Source organism: Ixodes scapularis, unplaced genomic scaffold (genome assembly GCF_016920785.2).
Source record: "Ixodes scapularis isolate PalLabHiFi unplaced genomic scaffold, ASM1692078v2 PGA_scaffold3__209_contigs__length_174095766, whole genome shotgun sequence".
In the NCBI taxonomy this organism is placed as follows: domain Eukaryota; kingdom Metazoa; phylum Arthropoda; class Arachnida; order Ixodida; family Ixodidae; genus Ixodes; species Ixodes scapularis.
Window position 1 is genome coordinate 38,085,672 of NW_024609868.1, and position 23,961 is coordinate 38,109,632.

Consider the following 23,961-nt stretch of genomic DNA (forward strand, 5'->3'; position numbering starts at 1 on the left):
GGATGATGCAGCCAGCAAAACTTGGTCGCGTCTTGCGTAAGTCTTCCGGACGCGCTCGCGCCCCCTGCCCAGAGCAACGGGTATATTCCTACTGCATACGCCAGCACGCGCAATGCCTGCAACTACACTCGTAGGATGCACCTCGGTGCTTGGGAAATTTGTGTGCTATCAATACAAGGCCGATTGAGTCAAGGCAATCCACTTTCCAAAGACGTTTCCATGCATGCCGACAATTATCGTGTTCATTTAGGCTTAAGAATGGCCAGAATCGAAATACTATCTAAAAAATGCGGCGAGGTCATTGCTCATGCTTTACGATTTAAGTGAGGTAAGGCAAAGCGAAAGCCTCCTGCACCATTAGTTACTGACTAACGCGCGCGATATTGCAGCTACAACGACTTATTAGTTCCGAAGCGAGCGGCGCTCACTTTGCGGGGCACCGCCATGTTTTCCCGCATCCCTACCGATCCCTGTCACATGATCTCAGAATCCCTCTCCTAGGTACTGCGGCTAACTTTAGCCGCGGTTAGCGCTTCGAGCAAACGGGCCCTAAAGCCCCTGTATCCTGGGAAAAGTGGCGCCTTCATTGTAGTGGAAACGCGCGAGACACGTTCAGCGCGCCACTTCTGGAAAGAACATGGCGTCTGAAATCTAGCTCAGTGCTGCGCTGTGCCGCCATGACCTTCCCAAGGGATGCACGTTGCACGTGCCTCGTGCATCGACGCACTTTGCGCTACTTTTGAAACATGAAGGGGCTTTAATGGGCCCTGCTGTTCATTAATAATGTTTATGTTGTTTATTTAGTGTGAAACGTGTCGCGAGTGACGATTTTGAAACAACACAGAAAGAAAAAAAAAGTCAGGGGTTTGACATTGGCGTTTTGTATTATATATACAATATATATATATATATATATATGCTCGGGCTGAGAGTGGTGGAAGGAGCGAGGAAACGTCAGAAGGGTGTCCGAGTTTTTTTCTTTTCCTTCCCACGCCGAGACCCTTCTTCAAACCGAGTGGCACCCGCCGCCTAAAGCCCCTTCATGTTTCAAAAGTAGCGCAATGTTCGTCGATGCACAAGGCACGTGCAACGTGCAGCCCTTGGGAAGATCATGGCGGCACAGCGCAACACTTAGCTATTTCAGACGGCATGAATTTCCCAGAAGTAGCGCGTCGCACGTGCCTCGAGCATTTAACAACAATGAACGGCGCCACTTTTCCCAGGATAGAGGGGCTTTACCGTCGCCGGCACTGCCACGCCTCTCAGCTTCTCAACATGACAAAAGAAAAAGCCAAGGAGAAGGATGCCTCCTTGTCAAACGCGCCAACGCGCCACCCTCGTCCAACAGACATGGGATGCAAGTTCTGCCTCCTTCGCCTGAACCTTGGGAGCTGCCCTGCTTCCAATCGTCGATGGCCTGGCCAATCTCGCCCCACACGGCCAGCAGTCTCAACAGTCTCTCTCGCAAAACTGTGAACGCGAGCTATTCGAACGTCGGCACGGTGAGCTCGAACATCCACAGACGCGCCGAGAGATCGCTTCCAGCATCGCCGGAGGCCTCCCCCTGCCACCGCCGGAGGTATGGCTTCTACGAGAATCATTTCTACCAGAGCCACCAGCGCAATCCAACTACCTCTGATAGAGCCCCCACCACCCATGCCGGAGCGAGGGTCCGTCATGCCTACGACATTCTGAGCGACCTCGCCCAGGACACCATAGGTTTCTCCACGAGGGATGTCCATGAGATCAGGCATCTCCCCCGCCATCGGTTCTACTGGGATGACATGCTCCCCGAACACCAGCACCTCATTTTCGATAGACTGGAACTCTTCCACGTCGTCGCGAGAGGGAACTGTAGGACGGTAGTCCTATCCCAGACGTCGAGGATTCGAGTCTGAGGTTTTCCGAGAGCTCCCCGACCAGCTACCCAACCAGCCTCGACGCGGACGCCACACGCCTCGTGCTCCCGCGCACACCAGCTGCCGCCCAGACACCAAGTCGAAGAGGCCCCCTAATCGTGAGTCCGGCAGCTACGCTGAGTCTTCGAAACCCACCAGTGCCGTCATCGACGGCACAGTCGTCTCCTCGACGCTCCTGTGCGTTTTTCCTGCCGAGGACATTCTCGCCCATGCTCTTTGCGAGGCTGGCGTCTCGGCCGACCGTGCCCGAGCTTGATCTTGGATCGAAGAAAACGACCCAATGGATCCCGACTCGACAACCACCGCCACCGAGCGAATCCTGGAGTGGCTCAGCAGGACCGACAGTCATTGAGCCCCACGCCGATGACGGCTCCTTCGACACGTACGATGGCAAGGAGGAAAACCACACCAACACAAAGGAACACACTACAGACAAACAAAGCGTCGTCGAAGACTCTCAGTCGGACCTGGGTAGCACTGCCTACAAGTCAAAAGCGACGGGACCTACACCGCCAGTCCACTCGACCCAGCAGGCACCTGAAGTCGACTGGGCAGTGTTTAGTGAGGCAAGTAGTTTTCACGGGCCGCCCGACTACGGCGGACTTTCCACCGCACGAAGGCTTCTTGCCTCACGGCCCGCCCAGCCCAGCTCTCAATTCTATTACTTCATTCCACTTAGCAGTATTTTACTAGTGGATGGCTGTAGTTCTGTTCCTTCCTTCAGTGAAGCGAAGACTCGCCTGCATGTATGAGGTTGAAATCAACTGTAGCGACGATAAAGTGCGAATGGTTCTTCCACCATCAAGTGGGAACTTTCTTAGGGTAATTGTTTATAAATGGTGCCAAACAACAAAGTAGCGGTGTTTATTTTAATTTTTATTATATAGAACGCGATGATCCCCGAGTACTAGAAGTAACATGCATGCTCGGGCATCAAACTAAATAATGTAGGTAGATGTATTGAACAAGAGTTGGAGCTAGGAACGTGTGCAACTTCTGACCAATTAGAAGTATTAAGACGTTTCTAGGTTCCTTGTATTTCACGTTATTGGATATCTGAGACTACTTTAAACAGTTTTTTCTAAAATGGCTGTCTAGCATTTCAATTAGACAAATTATTGGAAAAACCGAAATAAACCGGTTTTTATGAACGTGTAACCGGTAACCGAAACCGTAAAAATTAAAACCTTAAAAAACCGAAACGAAACCGTTATCAACAGGAAGCGGTAACCGTAACCGTAACCGAAACGTTATATTTTTCGGTTTGAGTCCCTGGTTTTGTTTCCATTAAAGCTAGTGGACAAAGGTTAGCAGCCATGAGCGTGGTAACCATCTTTATGAGTAACTCGACGTAGAGTACCAATTTAACCCTCTCTATATAATAAAGAGAAGTAAAGTGGCAGTACACAAAAATTCTCACGAGACAAGAAAATTAAATTTTCTGCACCTCATATTTCCTAAAGACAACAGGCTATGTGACAAACATTTAATTTATGATGGCACTTCTTGACGACCTCTCACTCCTTGAATGTTCAATGTCCAATCTGCTTTTACCCTCTAGTGATTGCGATAAAGCTGCCAGAGAAATATGATTTAGTACACAAAAGCTTATACAATATTGATATTGTGTGTTCCCTAATGCACAGACGTTTTTAACCGCACAAGAAGGCCGATTAATAATTCTCATAATTTGACACGAATATAAGGCAACAACTCTCAACAAAAAGCAATCCTGACTGGGCATGCTAACGAAGCGGGAGCCACGTGCAAGCCCATTTTCGTGCCTGTTAATGCATGCACGCAGAGAAAAAATCGGAGTGCATTTACGCTACTGCGTTATGTGTGTACAGTGACAGCAGCTCGGATAGCACAACAATAGCATAATTCGCGATCATTGTGGCATTGTCCTTTCTGCGCATCCTCCCAAGTACGGATCTGAAGACTTTTACGTCATTTTGCTTCCACTCTTGATCACACTCCCATGCCTGAACCATACTCCTACAACTAGCCTCCTCGGCACGTCCTAACTGAGAGTCGCATTCTTCGGATCGGCTATGCTACGGACCCCAAATATAGCCATACGGCGAGCAAGTTTGTCTGCTCGGACGGTCGTGCGTATGCACTGACACCTCGGGGAGCGTGCTCTGGCTGCGCGTGCATGTTCAAGTCGCTGAAAGTTTTTGCGAAGGACGACCACGCAATTCCACAGGGAGGTCCCCACTAACAGCTGTCGCCGTAACGAAGCACTTGCACTCCTTCATCAGTAGTACACTCCGAAATGCCACCGAAACTGACTGAAAATGCACAGTGCTAGGGCTGTAAGATAAGAAGGTAAAACTGGAGTGAAACAATGTCTCGGAGTTGGAAACCTGAATCGAATTAGATTGTGATGGCAAAACCCTGTTGGGATCCCCAGTTACAAGATGAAACAAATTAGGGAGCTGGGCTAGTTGGTGGAAGTTTAACATAATGTAGGTGTAACAGCGCGAAACAACTGAGACTGAGTGAACCAACACACAACACAGGAGAGCCCTCATCCTGTGTTGTGTGTTCCTTCTCTTAGTCTTCACTGTTACATGCTGTTACACCTACACCATGTTATACCAGATGAAAACAGACAGACCTCCAAAAACTAGTCCGCTTACATACAAATGTTTTGGCACAGTTTAGGGCGATTTTTCCCTTTGGGCATAGCAAGGCAAGGGTGAGTGGAAACTTAAAAAGGGGCACAAATTGCACAGCTGGATCATCCCTGCTAAACAAGATATTGGCTGCAAGTTATTTTGTATTTACATTCTTTACTTGTTATTGAGTTTTACCGCTACTTCCTCCGTTAATTACACAATCTTAGCGGGCTTTATGACCGGGAAATAACATATAACGACATCATCGAGCGGGCATCGACATCTTTAATGCTTTTTCTGCGCATCATAATCTGGGCAATTACAGTAGACTCTCATTAATTTAAACTCCAGGAAGTCACAGATTTTAGTCTGCATTATCATAAATTCATCTAAATATGATACTAGACAACATTATGATGTTACATGGATACCTACACATACAAAGCAGATTTTTGCCAGTTTCCCCTACATAGGCCTAATTATAAGCAAGTACAGCCATGGCACATTGGTGAAAGAACTGTGACGTTAAGTTTATTCATCCGGCAAAAGAGTTGTCGATTGTGGACTGTTTAGTCAGCACATGAGATCCCAAAACAAAATTTTCAATACCAGCCAACGCAAGTAGCTCTTTACGGGATTCTTCCTTTGCAGACAGAAACTTCCGGAGCTGAGAGATGTGCTTAAAGGCCTCTGCGGCTGTGACAGTTGGCAGTGGGTCATCCCTTTCTTCATTGTCATCTTCACTCTTACTGCTGCACTGTGCTGGCATTACTTCCAGTACTATGTCCTCTAATGAGTCATCACGACAAACACGCGCATTGTCGTCAAGACTAGCATATTCTGCCAGCTCGGCGTTCACATTATGTGCTTCAAGGCCAAAAAGCATGATGCCAGTGAGCTGTTCCTCATCCTCGATGTCGTCTTGGTCATCATTGCTAGTCTTGAAGCACATAATGTGAACACCGTTTCCCGCTTATGTCTGCCCGCTTGAGCCCCGTTGAGTGCGCTTCTTTCCGAGCACCGGTGCACTGCGGAGAAGCAACACTCGCGAAAGCGAGCTCCGCAGGTATTGCTTCTCTGCGGTGCACCGGTGCTCGGAAAAAAGCGCACTCAACGGGACCGCGAGAACAAAAAAAGTATGAATTAAAGGGAAGCTACAGAGCTTCTTGAAAAAAATGAGTTAGAAGTGAATTTTTGTGTATTTTTACCCAGTGAGCCCGAATACCCAAACCACTTGCTGCGCAAGTATTGTTAAACGCGAAAAAACGCGAAACACAGCCAGACAGTGTATGTGACGTCATCGACGGATTTTTTGGCTGCCCAAGGCTAGGGAGGTGGGGCCTCAGTTCTATTTTGAAATTCCTCTTATGGCTCTCCAGCGCGTCACATTGAAACAGAATTGTGATATCTGTTATTCTAACGGCCAAGTGAACACAATTCAAGTGTTTTTTCTCAAATGCAAAACCACCCTATTTTCTCTTTAAGCGAAAACGCCGTTCGAATTAAGCGGCTTATGAACACATTAAAAACATAGCAGGACAACCGAAATTTTCAAATCTGTTTGAACTAACCAGAAGTATGAAATATCCGAGTTAGAATTATCGCGAGCCTACTGTACCTGTTCACGAGCACACGAAACAAACAGGGAGGGACGACGATGACAACAACTAAGGGTGACGAACCTGAGACCTGCGCTTGCGTGCGTTGCCTCCATCTTCGAGCTGCCCCTTGCCAGAGCTGCCTTTCTCTCGCAACCTTGAGCTGCGCCGTGCGCCGCCGCCGTCGCTGTGGTCGTCCAAGCTTTCACGAGACACAGACAGGACCGAGCCCACAGACTCGTCGATTGTGTTCAACCTGACACCGCAGCAGCGGCAACAGAAGAAAAGCGCGAGATTACATACGAGATAAACATTGTGCGGAGAGAAGAGAACCTGAACGACAGGGCGGGCTCATAACGAACGTTCAGAGCAGACCTATCGATTGACGCTAGGAAGAGATAGAAACATTAAAAAGCTGCATGAGCACAGCTCAGTTGGGCCCAGAAACAAGACAATACGTAACCTAAGCTGCCATCGACCTTCGATGCTAAGAAGCGCATAAACAAAGCGACGCACTCGTGCTGTGGTGCTTGGAACATGTCTCCGAACTGTGTTTACTGTGCCCTAAAAAGTGGCCCCTTCATTTCCGGAGTTGCAGCAACGGTGGCAGACATCTCTTTTGCTGCAGGGCGCTCTACGGCTCGATAGACCGGGGAGGCTTTGTCGGCCAAAATTTGAGGTGCTGCGATGACGGCAAAGCTCGCTCGTATTTTTCGCCAGATCCATGCCCAACCGCCAAGATTGCGATGTTCGGCGGCACGACGTTCTGGCTTCTACGACGACAATTGTTGCCACGTCGGGACCACTTTTAATGTATGAGTGAAATAGGATGCTAGACACATCGGTCGAAGACTTGTTCCAAGTGCGATACTCCCGCTAATTGGACCTCAGTATAGTTTTAGAAAGAATCGAAATATCCTTCTAAACTCACGCCGATGCACCGATGCATCTTTTTAGAGCGCAGCTCTTAGGCGCCTGTTTCCGGCTTGAGCGCCGTCGAAGTCAACGTAACCAAGGTCACCCCAAGGTCACGTGACCCCACCCAAGGTCATGTGACCCCCGAGATCACGTAACCCCCCTCCCCAAGGTCACGTGACACCTTCCCCCCCTGAGGTCACGTGACCCCCTCCCCCGAGGTCAGGTGACCCCCCCGGAGCATATTAAAGAATGAGGGGAGGAGGAGAAGGAGAAGGACGAGGAGAGGTCTACCTTCCCCTCAGTACCCTTCCCTCCTCCTCCTCAAGACCTGCGCTCCAATTCGGCATTACAGGGAGTTGCAAACGGCTTTCACTTTTTTTCACCGTTTCCCTTCGCATCTTTCTCCACCCTAGGTGCATAGAGGGTGCGGCCGTAAGGACTGACACGTTTGGCACACCTCACAAAATTCGAATTCCAAACATACCGTATTTACTCGTATTTAATCCACAATGAGCATCAATATTTTGACTTTTTTTTTTCCCTCCCGTAACCAACGCGCCTCCAATTTTCGGATCCGAGAGTCTCGAATCGCGTCTAGTTTAGCAAGCCACCAAGCCAGTTTTCTTTTGCCGTTAAGCGGTCAGGCCAAGTCAAGCCAAGCCAGGCCAGGCTGCTCACGTAATGGCCGTAAGTTCGCAGTTGCGGTAGTTATGGAAGTGATCAACCGTGAAACCGAGTGTCGCGCACACTTGACGAAGCTTGGGTCGTGGAATTGCCGAGCGCCAGATATTCTTCACCTATGGGATGCACTGATGTCAACAAACAAGCCGTCGTCTGTGGTCCGCTTTTGGACAGTGAAATCGTGAAAGCCATTAGGCCTAATTTCACATACTCTGGGTAAATCTGTATATTTAATCCGCAACAAGACGGCACAGCGAGGTGCACGCTGCGCTGTAGGCTGAGAGTGAGAGTGTCCGGTAGCCTCTCCGTGAACGAAACTTGAAACTTAATCCAAGCGAGCAGGCTTCGGGGGTCAGCCGTTCGACTTCGTACGAGTTCTTGTCTCCGTGGGCGAAACCTGATCCATGCGAGCAGGCTTCGGCTGTCGGACTTCGTACGAGTTCTTATACATGTAGTCGCGGATTATACCCGAGCGTGCCCGCCGGATACTAGCAATATTTATCGCCTAAGAACGGTTGTGTTGCTTTTCGTGCTGAGTGAGCTTCGTAGAGCGCTTTTCCTTCGGCAAAAAGCACCCCGAAAGTGCCCTAAAAAGGCTTGCAATTTATAAAGCATGGTTATCGTGTCGCGCCCTTGACCAGCCAGCCAGGGTGCGCCTCCATCAGTGGAGACGTGCCACAGTACCTTGCCGTGTCATATTGGCACCTAAGATGACATTTGCACGAAGTGCGTAAATGCAAAAATTTTACCCCGTGAAATGAACTACCGTAAATGAATTAAAATTTGGCAATCATGAGCAGAGGGTAAAACTAGTGAAAGCGACGTCATCTACGGAGTCTGATGACCTTTGCTTGAAACTAAGCTGGTTTGAAGATGCCGACAACGACGTTCCGATACCATTGACAGATAACGGGCGACAGAGGCTCCCAGCATGCCCTGCGGCAATCCCTGCACGTTTTTCCAGAATAAAAGCAGTTTATGTTTACTTTAGCACAATTAGAGTGCAATAATCAAATTCACGGGACAAGAAAATACAAGTCTTTTCCAAACTCTCTTTTCTTTAAGTGCTTTAGAGGCCGACCAACAGCATTGTCCTCTACTGGGCAAAAAACCGGATTCCAGTTTCCTTCTCTCCATTCCCTCTTGCACCCTTCTCTGCCCCTCTCCCCACAAGAGCGAGTCTCTGAGCTACTCGCTGCAGAAAGAAGGCTGGTCCCCTTCTTTTTCGAATGGAAAGGAAGAATTGAGGGAGAGTTTCCTCCTTTCTGGCTGCTCATTCGGAGTTGAGTAGACACATGATTCGACGGAACTAATTGAGCAATGCCAAAAACGCAACATTGCTATGATCATCATCTTTCCTAGGTGTGCCATTACTGGCTAAAATGATCGAGCACAGGGGAATGCGCCCCGACTTCAGACTTTTAGTACGCATGTTTGTAGGTTTTCTTGCCTTTGACTGCTCTCTGACTTATGCTGAGTTGAAGTATAGCAATACTGGCAAGCTCCTGGAATTGTCCCGTCCCTTATGCCCTGCTTGAGAGCGTAACTTGACATAGCCTTCCTTGCAACTGGCTGTGCCAAAAGGGGCGTTACCTGTTGTGGCCGCTGGCCTGTTGCGCGTTGGACGGCCGCAGGAATGGCAGCTTCTCCATCGTCTCGTCTCTCAGCTCCACGTCGTTCATGATGAACTCTCGGATGAGCTCGATCTGCTTCAACTGTAAGCGAAAAAGGCTAGGCCTAAACTACCGGTGCTGCTGCAAGGTGAACAAGAATCAAATCTGGGCCTGGTGTCTTCATCGCACTCATTTCTAAGCAACACGCTCAAAAGCATAGTAACAACCGAGATTGATTAAGAAACAGCAAAACACAGAATGGAAAGATAAAAGAATGTTCAGCCTTTCCACTCTCGTGAAGAAGGAAGACCAGCGGAGCTGTAGTCGATACACTGTCGCAATGCACACGCGTCCGTTTCTCGCTTCTTCTTGTCCGACACGCCGCCGATCGTAAATACGTCGTCTCCAACAAAAGAGATTCAGTCGCACACAGTGCACGTGACGCCAAACGGGTAAAGCGCGAAACACATGTACAGTGATGTGATTGGCCTAAGCCGTTTTGGAGCACCTTTTGGAGCAGCCAAAACGGTGTTTTGGAGCAACAAAAGTGGCCTTTGGAGCAGGTAAAACAGTGTTTTGGAGCAACAAAAGTTGCTTTTGGAGCACCAGAACAGTGTTTCGGAGCAGCAAAAGTGGATTTTGGAGCAGATATTCTTAGAAAAATAAAAATATTTGTTTTAAGTGCTGGACAAAGAAAGGGCACTTCACTCGCCGCAATAAACAAATTATGGTCAAGTTCAACCACCTGGGTGTCTTTCAACATGTAACTGAAATGCCAATGACATGACACATTTTGCAATGCTTCAGTTAAATTATACATATATATGTACCGTTATTGATAAATAAGAACCAAACTGCACATATTAAAATTTAATTGAAAATGACCACGTTATTAGTAAATAAGCTAGTCTATTAGTAAATATGCTAGTAGGTTGACTACCGTAGTTATATAATATAATAAATGGAAGCAGTCTCCGACTGATGAAACACGTAACTGCTGCAGTGCAATGCGAAATTGTACACAAGACAAGGGAGCTTTTCTTTTTTCTTTTCAAAACTTTTTAGTACAAGGCTGCTGCAAGCCTCGCTTTGCCTTTGACTAGTAATGAATTCCCACTTTCAATGTCTCCAAAGAGACATTGAGACATCCCACAAGTGAACAGTGCTGAGGCCGTTGCCGAGCGATTCCGAAAAACCGCTTGCCACCGTTTAACTGGTTCCCGACGTGCCAGATTTTCGTCAAAAGTAAGCAAATGTAAAACAATGGGTTGCAAGTGTCCCGGCTGGTGCCTCTGTCGTGCAGTCATGTTCGCATGCACATGAGGTTAACTTCAGCAGGCTTGCATTTGCACGTGCTTCGTCGCGCGAGCGGAGATGGCTGCTCGATCGAAACAGACACCATGCCACGCCGCTCCGTCGCCAACTGGTTCCCAAAATTGTATGCAAAATGTGATTGTCCAGCATACGACAAAAAACAGTCCAGCGGCAAGTGCTTGCCAGGCCGGCAGGCGAGGTACAAGCTAAACACACAGAGAAAAAGAACCTGAGCGAGTCAGGTCAAAACAATACATTGCGAGTCAGGGTCAAAAATGTACTTAGAGCGCTTTGTACAACGACTGAAGCACTGACGCGTCAACACACGCCCAGGTCTATCGTTGAAATTGTTTTTAAAAAGACGTGAGACGAGACCACGGTGTAGACGAGACACATGAACGACAAGCGCGTGAAACGAGAGGTGGCGGGAAAAACTATACTGGATGGACGATTGATACAGGGTACTTTTTGTTGGGCGGCCGCTTGTGCTACCTAGCTCATGCATGCTAAGTTACGGTACTCAGTTTAGTTTCGGTTTTGAAAGACGACCAAAATTGATCTTTTGGCGCAGGCTTGGCGCAGTTTACCCATATTTTGGCAAAATGTAGCAGGATGTAGCAGGGTTCGCCCCTTGGCGCAGTTTGGCGCAGCAATCACATCACTGCACGTACGACGAAACCGTCCATTTTGACGTCCGATCAGGCAATACGACGGTCGGAGGCAAGAGTTTTCAACGCTCTACGGTGCTACGAAAAGCCTCGCCCCCGAAGGTCATTCCGGCAGTTCGCACGTCAGATCGGCCGGTTTTCTCGTACATGTGTTTCGCGCTTAATCCACAAACTACCTTCAGAACCTCGCCGTCGCACCCGGGAACTGTTCAGCCGGCGCGGAGTGCTGTCGTCGCCGGGCCTCGCGCTTGCGCTTCGCCTCCGTAACATGATTGTCGTGCGTGGTATTGGCCTGCCGGTGCCCCTTACATCGCTGGTTCTGCTCTTGGCGGAGGCTTTCCAGGCAAGCGATGTGCTCTTCTTTGGCAAGGGAATCTGAAGCGCTTGATGCAGTGGAAGTCAACGCGACAGCGGCTTGGCGGGGATTGCAAACCCATTCGCGCTGCTGCGTACGTCGCCGCTCCTTCTGCAGCCAGTCTTCTTTCCCCGAAAGGGCGCGCGGTTGACCCATCCTAAGTTCAAACCGAAACTGATAAGAGCGTAGGAAGCAGCGCGCAAAACAGATGAGGACGAAGTAACACACGTGACGAGCGCTGCGCTCGTTACTGGTGCTTCTTCTTTGTAGTCGTCCATTTTTCGCGCCGTTTCCTATGATGAGTTCCCACCAACGCGCCCAACTATCCATTCTTCTACGATAGCTGGAAAGGTTGGCACCATCTACGAGCGACGGCGGTAACCAGACTGGTTGTGTGCTTGCCGCCGTCGCTTATAGATGGCGGTAGCTGTCTAGGTAGGTTTGTGTTTACAGGCGTTTGATACCGAACACAATCCTGGGGAACCTAGCCCTTAACAGCTCCGCTGAAAAGGGGGGTAATGCCAACATCTTAGTAGACCGATTTCACCAGACGTTAGGTGGCATAGTTAAACTGGCTGGTGAGATCAGTCTGTAGACTACTCTGCAATTAAGATAATGTCTTAATTGCCCACAAAAATAAACTATGCATTGCCGAACGCTCGGTCTCCCCCAAATGTAATGCTAGCAGTCTGGATTAGATGCCAAGATTTCAGCGACTGCTGTTTTCTGATTCAAAACGTTTTTTAGAAATTTTTATTGAGAAAATTGGGGCCATTCTTGGTAGAGGGCACCACTCATACCCTGTACCCTTTGGCTACGAGGCCGCCTTTCTTTATTTGAAATTTCCAAAATCCCTTCCAACTTTTGAATTTCATAACGGCAAGCTCTGAAACTTTGTTGTCTGGTCGAGACAGCTAGAGATTCACTTGGGTGGAGACAGAGCATTCAGCAACCCATAGCTTTTTTTTGCAGGGAAAAAAACAATATTGTAATTTCTACTTTTACAGATGCCCAGTAGTTTTTGGTAAACATTTCGGTGGTTCCAACTTTGATTTTGTGTGCTCTATTTTGTGAGGAAATGCACCACTTCTAGTAAAATTGACAACTTTCTCAGTGAAGTCATTGGTCTAAGCCATTTTGGAGCTCCTCACAAAGCAGCCAAAAAACCACCTTGGAGCAGCAAAAAGAATGTTTAGAGCATAAGCACACACTTCCTTTTGATTCATATCGCTGTGATCCTTCTGTTGAGATTCATATGCTATACTATCAAAATAAAAGGCAATGTCTACTTTGCCTTCCCACTTCTATGTAATTGTTAGCATCATACCTGCCAAGTTCGAGAAACCAAATCGAGCAAAATTTCTGAACAAGGGGTTGGGGTCCGGTGTTGCAAAAATAAATATTGACAACAAATTTACATAAAGACAACTTTATTACATTTATATTGAACTGCTCAAACTAAAGAGACACAGATTGACTTCGCTATTATTGTAGCCGTCTGTTGCGACAGCAAAAACACCTTTTAAGGTGCAAGAGGGTGGGGAGGCGGGGTAACTTGCATTTTCCAGGATATTTTTCTGTCAATCGTACAACCGTACAAACTGGTCAAAATTCGGGAGTCTTCCGGGCAATACTGGAGACTTGGCAGGTATGTAGCATCAATTGCACGGCAGGTTTGCTTCCCCCTCGAACACTGAACTAGCCTTTTAGTTGTAGATTCCACTGACATAATGTTACGATAGAATATCTTTGAGCACCCAAATTTATGTTTTATTGAATCTTTAAAAGTTGAAATAAAACTGTAAATCTTATTTCAGATTAAAAAAAAAAAGAAGAAAAGCTGTTGTTCATTATACTATAAACATTAATGACCTTTTATATCTAGAATGTAATGATAACCAAAATCTGTATGTAAAAGATAAATATGCCTTATTGCTATTGCAACTTCATGCTTGGAGCCTTCAACGAAGCGAGGGAGCGCACCATCAACCGCCAGGGCTTCACCATCCAGAACGTTCATGGAACAGCCTACCGAAGGTCACCTTGGCTCGCTTGCCTACTGGCCTGAACCGCCGCCGAACCTCCAAGACTCGTGCGGCGGATCAGAAGAGCACGTCGTCCTCAACACCATCAAACCACCAAGGCTTTCCCAGCCGCAACGCACGGTGAAGCCTCCGGACACCACCCTTTGCCCAGACACTTCTTACAGCTGGTTGAAGTGTCTTGGCAAACCCCAAACCTTCAAGCTACGGTGCTTGCGATGTTGAGAAGACCGCGTCGTCCCCCTCTTGTATATATCATCTCATAATCATCATCACTAGACGTGGCACCGCGGGCCTCCATGGTACGGGCTGTCGCCTTTCCGCGGTGCCACGGCTCTCCTGAGCCAATAAAGATTACGATTACGATTACGATTACTGCTGAAGTCCTGTGACCACCAGGCGGATGCTAGCTTTAAATATCAGATTTCTAGACTGGAATTGGCTAGCTTCCCATGTTCGGTCTTGGTTTCTGTGGCGGAGATCGCCCTACAAGAAATGAAGGGGTTGAAAAGGAAGGTCGCAACAAGGCAGAAAACAAAAAGACCAGAAGTTATTCCATACATCCAAAAGGTTGCCCACAATCTGAAGAAACTTGCAAGCAAGTATGATGTTCCCGTTGTGTTCTCTGCCACAAAGAAGTTGGCTGGGTAGTGCTCCAGCATTTCTGACGACAAGGCAAAAGCGCCATGTGATAAGAAACAAGTCGCCCCTTACATGAACTGCACAGTGGATGTGGTCTACGAAATCCCACTGAGTTGTGGTAAGGTATACATCAGCAAGGCGGGGCGGTGCATCAATGACCGAGCACGGGAGCATGCATTATCAGTAAAAAATAAATATGGCTCGCATTTGCCTATTAATTGCAACACGTGTAACCGTGTTCCGCGACTTCAGCAGGTAAGGATTCTGGGGAGAAGTCGAGAGACGGTCGTTCGAGAGCTATTGAAAGCACTCTTTATCAAAAAAAAGTGGGACGGCATGTGTCAGCAACACTTCTATTGTACTTCATACTAATGAATTTCAGTTTTTGAATGATAGGGTACAAAATCAATCAACTTTTATGTGGTGCTGCTTTGCCTGTCGTGTGTATATATATGCTTGCTTTTCCTGAGTAAAACTAGTTGAAAGTTAGCGCTTGTCCTGTATGCTTCTTGTCCTTGTCTTTTTTGCGCTATTTTATATGTTTCACTAAGATGAACCAACTAGCCCAACAATGTGCCCTACTCATGCTCTCCGGGACCCCTTGAAGACCGAGCTAGATTGGATGGTCGCCGGCGGCATCATTGAGAAAGTTCAGGAGCCAACCGATTGGGTAAGCCATTTGGCGGTGGCACAAAAGAAGAGTGGCAAGATGTATGACCCCAAGCACGTAAATACTGCCTTGAAAAAGGGAACATTTTCAGTTGCCACGCAGGGAAGATATTGAAGCAGAGCTGGCTGACGCAAAACGTTTCAGCAAGCTAGATGCCAATAGCGGGTTTCACTAAATCCAGCTTGACAACTCTACATCCCAGATCTGCACATTCGCAACACCTTTTGGGTGCTACCGCTATCTAAGGCTTCCTTTCAGTATTGCTTTGGCGCCTGAAGTTTTCCAGAAAGCCACGAGCCAAATCTTTGATGATCTCCCATATGTCCGACTTTACATGATTGACATTCTCGTGTGGAGGTCTTCACACGAAGAACATGATTCACGGCCAAGAGCAGCATTGAGAGCTGCAAAGTTAGGTGGCATCATACTGAACGCTGAAAAATGTAGGTTTGGAGTAAATGAAATACGCTACCTAGGAGACAAGATCAGTTGGAAGGGTGTCAAGCCCAATCCTAAGCTAGTGCAGTGCCTTCCATGAACTGCCACTCCCAACAAACAAGGACGAGGTTCAACGGCTTTTAGGAGCACTTAACTACTTCGGCAAGTTCCTTCCTAATTTATGAGCAAAAACAACCATGCTTCGAGCCTTAGTTAAGGAAATAATCGGTTTTCGAATGGATCATGGACATAAAAGCGCGGGTTGTGCGCGGCGAGACCGAGGTCGTATTGAGTTTGCACAGAACAGGGTCAAGAAATGCACTGGAATCGTCGGCACCTTCTGAAAACGCAAGAGTAGCATACTTCCTCGGACAAGCTTGACTGAAAGGAATCCGATGCCAACGATGAAGGTCTGCCGCCTGCCTCCTGCCACACCACCTTGATTGGCAGCTTAAGACTACAACAGGACCAGCAGTACCACTGGTCTAAACCCTGGATCGCCACCATCATCACCTCTCCCCAGGCGAGCACCCCGACAGGTGCGCCTACCATGCTGCTCGACTTACGAGAATTTCCGGCAAGAGGTGCAACGTTGCAACATCAAACGAACGGAGTGGCTTCTACAAATGCATGTTTTTGCATTATTAATTTTTATTTTTTCAATAAAGAAAGGGGGATGTATTGGCCCTTGGCCAAGCCAATCTGAGCCAACCCTTCGGCCGGGGCATGGCACTGCGACGTGCTTGTTTGTCATTGGTAAACATGCTTTAGCTAACGCACTCACCTTGGCCTCTTTCTCCTCTTCGCTGCGTTCTCTGCGCTGCACTTCTTTCTCCAAAACCTCCCTGAATAAAAAGGGAATAAAAGAAGACACGGGTCCGCATATGTCAATCTTCTGAAAAATTGGGGAGAAGTCCGGGATTGCCACTAAACTGCGAAGGTTCAAAAAACAGCTACTGTTCCTCCCAAAAGGCTCACCAGAGTTCCCAGGTACAACCAGCAAGTTCTTTAAACTATGGTTGCCTGCAAACTTGTATACTTTTACGGTGACTTTATTTCGAAAACTGGCACTTGGAAAATTTACAAAATATCAAGTCCATGATTCTATTAGTCGTACGTCTATCAAAATACCGCTTTTTGGAATATATACAGAATAAACTGGCTATTGGACCCCTTGTATGAATAATATATGTTAGCACAACCAATTTTTTTTTAGTTTCTTTCCTATTCACAATTAAGAGATCACTGCAGAAAATATATAAACAAATGAGGAATGTTTAAGAAAAAATGACATTTTGCACTAGCAATATATCGAGGCCTTTACAGACAGAAGTTCTCCAATACCACAAGGGGAAGTGGCTCGCAACCATACTTGACTGCACTGCACTGAACTGTATGCCATTGAATGAGTCAATCACCTGATTGCTCAAGGCTAAGGCTACCTTCCTTCAACTTGCGCGATAAAATAGCTACTGTCATATCTCTGGCAGCCTAAATTGTCAGCAAGATTACTGCAGAAGGGAGCGATTTCGCAGCTTGAAACATCATTGCTAAAGGATTAACAACCGTGGAAATTAGGAGAGGCAAGCATCTTTCGCCTCAGGGGTTCTCGAGGAACACCTATCTGCCTCTAATGGCAGACAGGGGACCCCTTTGGGTCTTGGCACTGATGCCATAAAGCAGTGCAGAAGCTTGCAGACCTTGCGAATAACAACACTATGAAGTAGAAAGGATGGTCGAGGAAATTTAGGAGAACCCTCGAAGGTATTCTGAAGAATCCTCGAATTCCTAGGAACCCTCTTTAAGCACCCATGTTTTACCTGGTGTAGGCCAGTCTGCGCTCAAGCTCCAGATGAGCGCCCTTGAGAGCTTCCAGCTCTGTTCTGAGCCGAGCATTGTCAAGCTCTGTAGCATGCCACCGCTTGCGGCACTCTTCCTGGTTTTTCACAAAGGCGAGGAACTCTGCGGGCAAAAGGACGGAGGTGGTTTATGACAAACAGGTGACAAGTGAAGCATGAAAACAAGCTAAAGTATGTGCTGTTAAAAAAAAAAAAAAAAAGACTGAGTAGGAGCAGTTCATTAGTTTTTTGTCTCCTAAATTCGGTTTTTGCACTGAAATCAGGAGGAATTCAAAGTAGACCTCTTTTATCTTGGAAAAATGGACAGGAATTGCTGCAAGGCATGAGGCAAACCCCTGAGCCACAGGCCTGTTATCTGTTGAAGCTGTTGCGACGTCATCGTGAACATCTCCGATTCAGCTGAAAGGTGAGCAAGAGCTGTACAATGCTGGCTCTCCTGTGCTCGACAGGCAGCAGGGGGGGAGCAACGGCAAGATTTTCATTTGCAAGCACGTCGCCCCTACTAATAACATTGAAATACATTTGCTGTTTTTGCCGTAGCTCCAACATTTGCAGCATTTTGAGATTTAAAAACTTCTTCACCTTCTTTTCATTATACTAGTGCAGTGCAGGACTAAAAAGATAACATGTATGTGTGACTGATAGACAGTTGATTGTGAGCAAATGTGCCAGATGCAGCTATGCTTCGGAACAAAAAGTTCACTCCCATTTTGAGGTACCCAATGAAGATTATTTATTTGGATCCTTAGCAACTTCTGAAATTCCCCTCAAGGTACAAGCTTTTGCTACAGAGTATCCTCTCAGCCATGCTGCACTGACAGTAGTGCGTCAAATGCCCACTAACTTCATGGATAGGCATTCCTACAACTATTAGATGAGGAAATGCATAGTCCCTTTTGAGTTCATATTAAATTGAAATAAATAAAGCAACTAACGGTAGTACACACACAAAAAAAGTATGAAGCATGCTATTGGCCCTGAACATTCCTATATTTCTTGAATTTCTGTCACTATGGCAGTGACGTGATTGGTCGTAGACATTTTGAAGCAGCTCTTGGAGCAGCCCAAAGTTCATTTTGGAGAAGCAAAAAGAGCTTTTGGAGCATAACTGCACACTTCATTTTAATTTATATCACCGCAGCTGTGAGGAGGAGAGACGTAAAATATAAGGAGAACAAACACTAGCTGTTTAGTTGCGTATAAAAACACCAGACGCGGTAACAAGAAGACAACTGATGAAAGACAACACAAACTGCCGTGAATGATTATTTTAGGTATGAAATACCACTGAACAAATGTTAAAATACAATAATTTTGAGCACCTATATTTATGCGTTCCTCAAGTTCTGGGGGGTTGTAACAAAACTGCAATTCTTAATTCAGAAAAAAAAAGCATAAAAAAAAAAGTAGTTCTAGGTTTCTTTTTTTTTTTTTTCACGGCAATTGAACTCGCGCATTTTCTCGTCTATCGAGAATTAATAAAAAGTAAGGAATAAATATTAGCAATTTTATGCGTTTCAATTATATGTAAACCAAAAAAAAGTGACGCCACATCCGATCCGCTCCCGACATGTTTCTCTTTGTAGCGCCGTGGCAGTTTGCCGATCCCAGCTTCCGCTCAATACTTGGCCCTGGCATTAGCATTTTCCACAGATTCGTGGGTAAATTGAGCGTATAATTGTCTCGTGAACTGTTCCCGAAGAACTTGCTACTCTAGCGGACGGCAATGTTGCGGCAGTGGACATTCATCAGAAGTCGGTTGGTTTCGCAGCTGATGACTCTTGGCCAGCAGGCAACAGTTGGTCCCTTGGCGCAGTGACACACACGCTCCCGTGACGTGGTGTCACATGCCTCGCTCTGATTGGGTCGCGGGGACCGTAGCCTCCCCAGTACGCAAAGTTATTGTGAAACAGATTTACATAAACTTGTTTCACGCCGTAAATATAGCTGCAAAATTTTTTTTTCTTAATTGTAAATTTATTTTATGACATTCTTTTCCCATCTATTCTGTTTAAAAAATTGTAGAGCCCTTCCACTTCACGTGAAGATCAAGGACCAGCGAAGCTGTTTTCTTTACGACAGCTAGGACGACGCCTAGAGGACGACCCTCGAGGACGACCCTCGAGGACGACTTCTGACCCGACGTCTAGGGCGACGTCTAGGGCAACCTCAAGGACGACTTCTAGGATGACGCCTAGAGGTAAACCTCTTGGACGATTTTAGGGACGACCTCGAGGACGTTTAAGACGACCTCAAGGATGACGTCTAGGACGACCTCGAGGACGATGCCTAGAGATGATAACAAGGGATCAGGTCCTCACTATCTAATAATGCCAAGGAAGGCTGACTCATGCAGGTTGTCCCCTCTTTTTGGTTTTATTCCTTTATACTTGACCCCTCTTTTTGTTTTTATTTATTCATACTTGCCACGACCAATGCAGTGATGTGATTGGTACGAGTCATTTTGGAGCAGCTCTTGGAGCAGCCAAAATAACTTTTGGAGCCTCATTCTTATTCGTACCAATGCAGGCATTGTGAAGATTAATGTGTCGGCACGTCTAACTAAAAGGCAGTGTCTACATTGCCTTCTAACTTATGTGCAACCCTTAGCTCGCATCAATTGCACAGCAGGAGTGAGTCCCTTAAACACAAAGCTAGCATTTAGGTGCGTAGAGAAGCACCAGACACGGTGACAAGAGGGTGACTGATGAAGGACAGCAGAAACTGCTGTCCTTCATCAGTCATTTTAGATACTGAATCTCACTGAAATAATACAATAATTTAGATACTGAATCTCACTGAAATAATACAATAATAGAGAGCCCATAAATTACTGGTTCCTTCGAGTTCTAAAGGTTGTAACAAAACAGCAATTTACAATTTACAAAAACGGCATGTAAACAAAAACTTAAAAACAATCTTACCAAACTTATTAAGGGAGTTCCCGAGCTTCCATCCACTGCTCCTGCCAACTTAGTTCTAATTTATTCCTATCTATATAAAAGTGATAGCTAAACAAATTAGTTGGCATAAATAAATAAATAAACATACGAAAGAGTGCATATAAATGGTCTTGCAACACCGAAGTATCCTTGCAGAAGTTCATCATGTCAGAAGTATCCTTGCTAAATCTCGATATGAAAAAAGGTACCGCCAGGATATCGTAATCTGTCATACATACGAGCCAAAGCAGTATTCAGGAATTGTGTCGAGTCTCGCTCTGGAGGAATGCTTTCCCCTTAGCACAGTGGTGCGCTGCGAAGAAGCAAGACACACAAAATCGCAATGCTTACATTGCGGTTTTCGCTTCTCTGCAGTACACTAATGCGCAAGGAGAAGCGCACTCAACGAGACTAAGTAATCCTCCAGCAGAACAGACGACGAACATGGGAATTATTGCGAAACTCCCGAGTACTGTCAGCCTTTCACACGATATGCGATCGAATAGTACTTTATTTCAGACGATAGCCAAAAGTTCTGATAATTCGCATAAGCATATCGTAACGGCCCGGCCGAGCAGTGAGGCCTGAGCTGTAAGTATCAGTATCATTAAAGTGTAATTAAGTTTTGGCACAACGTTGGTGCAAATTTCTCACATTTTGGTCAAATGTAGCAGGATGTAGCAGGGTAAGCACTTTGGCACAGTTTGGCGCAGCAATCACATCACCGCCAATGAGGAGTTTTCTGTCGACATGTGTGGACACATTTTTTACTAGACCCTAGCGTATAACAGCTTCGCTGTAATAAACCTACAAAAGAGTTCATATATACATTCTTGCTCCCAGCGGCGTAGACTTTCCATTTTCCCGGGGGGGAGAGGGGAAGGTGTGCGTTATCTGTTGACAGAACTGGAGATTGAAGCTAACGAAAGCACGCTGGGATTCCATTTCCCATTTCCCTGCTGCTGAGTGCTGTAACGGGGGTTGGGGACCTAGTCAGGTGATTCGTTTTCGCCTTTTGTCCCAACCTCCCTGACAGTTGTGTCAAAAATAAAATAAACAAACAAACAAACAATGAATTTTGTCAATAAAGGCAACATGGGCGTTATTTTGTTTACATGCCGCTACTAGAAGCTCGTTACATGGCATGTAAACAGCATCTCGGTAAGGATGATGGCCCAAGCCTGGGGGGGGGGGAGGGGGCTCTGCCCCCTTGAATGCCCCCCCCCAAAGTCTACGCCTATGCTTGCACCACGTCTCGCTCTGGAGGAATACCTTTCCCCTTAACACGCAGGTGCGCTGCACCGAAGCAAGACATGCAACACCGCGACAACTAGTTTGCAACCGCCACTTCTTCAGCACACCAGTGTGCGGTGAGAAGTGCACTCAACAAAGCTAAACAGACCACAAACACGAGACTTGTTGCGAAACTTCCGAGTACTGTCAGTGCTTGGTACGAAATCAAATCGAATGGTATGTTATTTGAGGCGATTATCGAAAGTCCTGAAGACCCGCACAAGCCTACTTTATTGATCCAACCTGGTAGCAAGACCCGCAGCTGTTATGTATTCCGTATTATTAAAGTGAACTTAAGTTCTGGTGCAATGTTGGCACAAATTCCTCACATTTTGGTGAAATGTAGCACGGTGTAGCAGGGCAAGCCTTTTGGCGCAAATGGCATAGCAATCACATCACTGCTATGGTGACTGAACCCAGGCTAGTACGACTACTAGCCTGGGATCTTTAACGGGCGTCACGCAGTACTGATGCACATCCTGATAGAAACGGAAAAGTTGAAGAAAAGAAAGACAGCGAAGGCCGGTCGAAAGATGATTAAAGCAAAAAAGGACAAAGAAGACAATGGGCGACTTGATGTTTCTATAAAACCCCACACCAACAAATTTGCTTTAAAGGGGTACTCCACCGTTTTTTTCATTGTCTCCGATTTGCTTGAAATTTTGCTAAACTAACCAGCAAACATTGCTAAAACAGTATCCCAAATATTACCCCAAAATATTGTTTTTTCGCGAAGTTATTGAATTTACAGTTTTGGTCTTCACCATGTTTTTCAAACTGAAAGTCTCTACTGGCAACAACAACAAAGTGACGTCAGTGGAAGGCAGGGGTTAACTTTTTGGACTACAGAAGTTGTTCCCAACGGATTTGAAGCAGCTTCTTGGTGTCAAATGAGTGCTTTGGAAGCTCGCTCCCGTATCCGCGCTCCAGCACAGAACAAATGATTGGCATATTCTATTTTTAGACTACTTGCTCGACTGGCAAGCCTGCCTGCCACTGACGTCACGGCACTGAAAAGTGCGCAAATATTTGAATATTGGCTTTTGCACCATTTTCATTTGCCGATTTCACAATACCCATTATGAATTTTGCGACGCTAAATAGCATACCGGAAAGGCTAAAGGCCGGGGAGTCAGAAAATATAGTTAGTTGAGGTAGCTCAAAAAATCGGTGGAGTACCTCTTTAAGCAGCTATTTGCTATTAAGGCTCTGAGCGACTGGCGTCCCAGCAACCGACGCCGCAGTGTCGTGCTCGGAGCGGCTTCGCCTCTTGGTGCCTATAGATTTTGCCACCGCAGAACAAATGTGCCGACAGCCGTCAACCATGTTTATATTTTGATGTTAATGTTTACTTTCTCTTTATTTAAAGGAACCATGAAACGATTTTGAAATCGAATTTCATCCACCGCACGTCGTAAAAGGTGTGAGAAGAAAACCAAGACACGAGCAGAAGAAAAAAAAATGTTTCTGCTATTGAATTTTTAAAAGAAAGGCAGACTCTTTTATACCTTCTTTTCTTCGAAAGCTCTCAGCCTTTTCACTGCGATGCATCCGCAGAGCCAATGCACGTCAGCCGAATCCACGTAGCCTATTGGATAAGAGCCTACCTCACCAGTACTGTGATCATAAACAATAAATAGCCAGCGAATGTTTCTTAAAAGTTTTGTTAAATAATATTCTGATCCACATTTTATTGAATAATTAGCGATGTGATGGAAATCGACGAATTTTATAATGCTCAGAGCTATGCGCCATCTATCGTGTGGTAAACAAAGCAAGAGAAAGATAAGACGGTGCCTGCGCCGTTTTGAGATTCCTGCTCTCTGGTGAAAAACATGTCGTTGATGGTGATCGTTGACGTGGTCGGCGTGGTGGAAGTTCATCATTCCGCGTAGAGCGCTATCTTTGACTGAATTCTCGTCATGTGTCGCAATAACCCAGCACGTCCCAGAAGGGGAGGTCCATCCACTCGAGCGACAATGTTGTGGTGGCACCCTCAAGACAGCAGAAACGCTCGTGCCATTGTCTTTGTTTACTTCTGCTACAGTGGTGCTTTCTTAGCATTCGTGTCCTTGAGCATTGCCCCGATTTTATTTAGCGCATTCCATGCGTGTGCTCATGATCAAGGCATTACTGATGCGTACTGTATTTAAAGGCGTGTATGAAGGAAGCGAATTTTGACGCGTTTTCATCACCCGAGAAAAGTGATTAGTGTTAGCATTCCTGAACGATCGCAACGTCTATGTGATCACAACATCATATTTCTATGTCGCTATATCTCTGCTAAGATTACATTGTCTCTTGAAATCATAGAAATAGCGCGCGGCGAGACTCATACCGTTTGTGAAGTCGTGTTTTAAAACCGTGATCGTCCAACAAGGCGTA

At 46.4% G+C, this 23,961-nt stretch overlaps 1 protein-coding gene across 1 annotated transcript in view; it reads right to left on the bottom strand.

Annotated features, from left to right (window-relative positions):
• The window catches only part of LOC120846581 (rac GTPase-activating protein 1), a 48,245-nt gene that overhangs the window by 21,990 nt on the left and 2,294 nt on the right, over positions 1-23,961 (bottom strand). Inside the window, exons 3-6 of the mRNA XM_040503848.2 lie at positions 17,303-17,444; positions 16,267-16,327; positions 9,334-9,455; positions 6,226-6,397 (exon numbers count right to left, since the gene is read on the bottom strand). Coding sequence (XP_040359782.1) covers positions 6,226-6,397; positions 9,334-9,455; positions 16,267-16,327; positions 17,303-17,444 — 497 coding nt within the window. The remainder of the gene's footprint in view (positions 1-6,225; positions 6,398-9,333; positions 9,456-16,266; positions 16,328-17,302; positions 17,445-23,961) is intronic.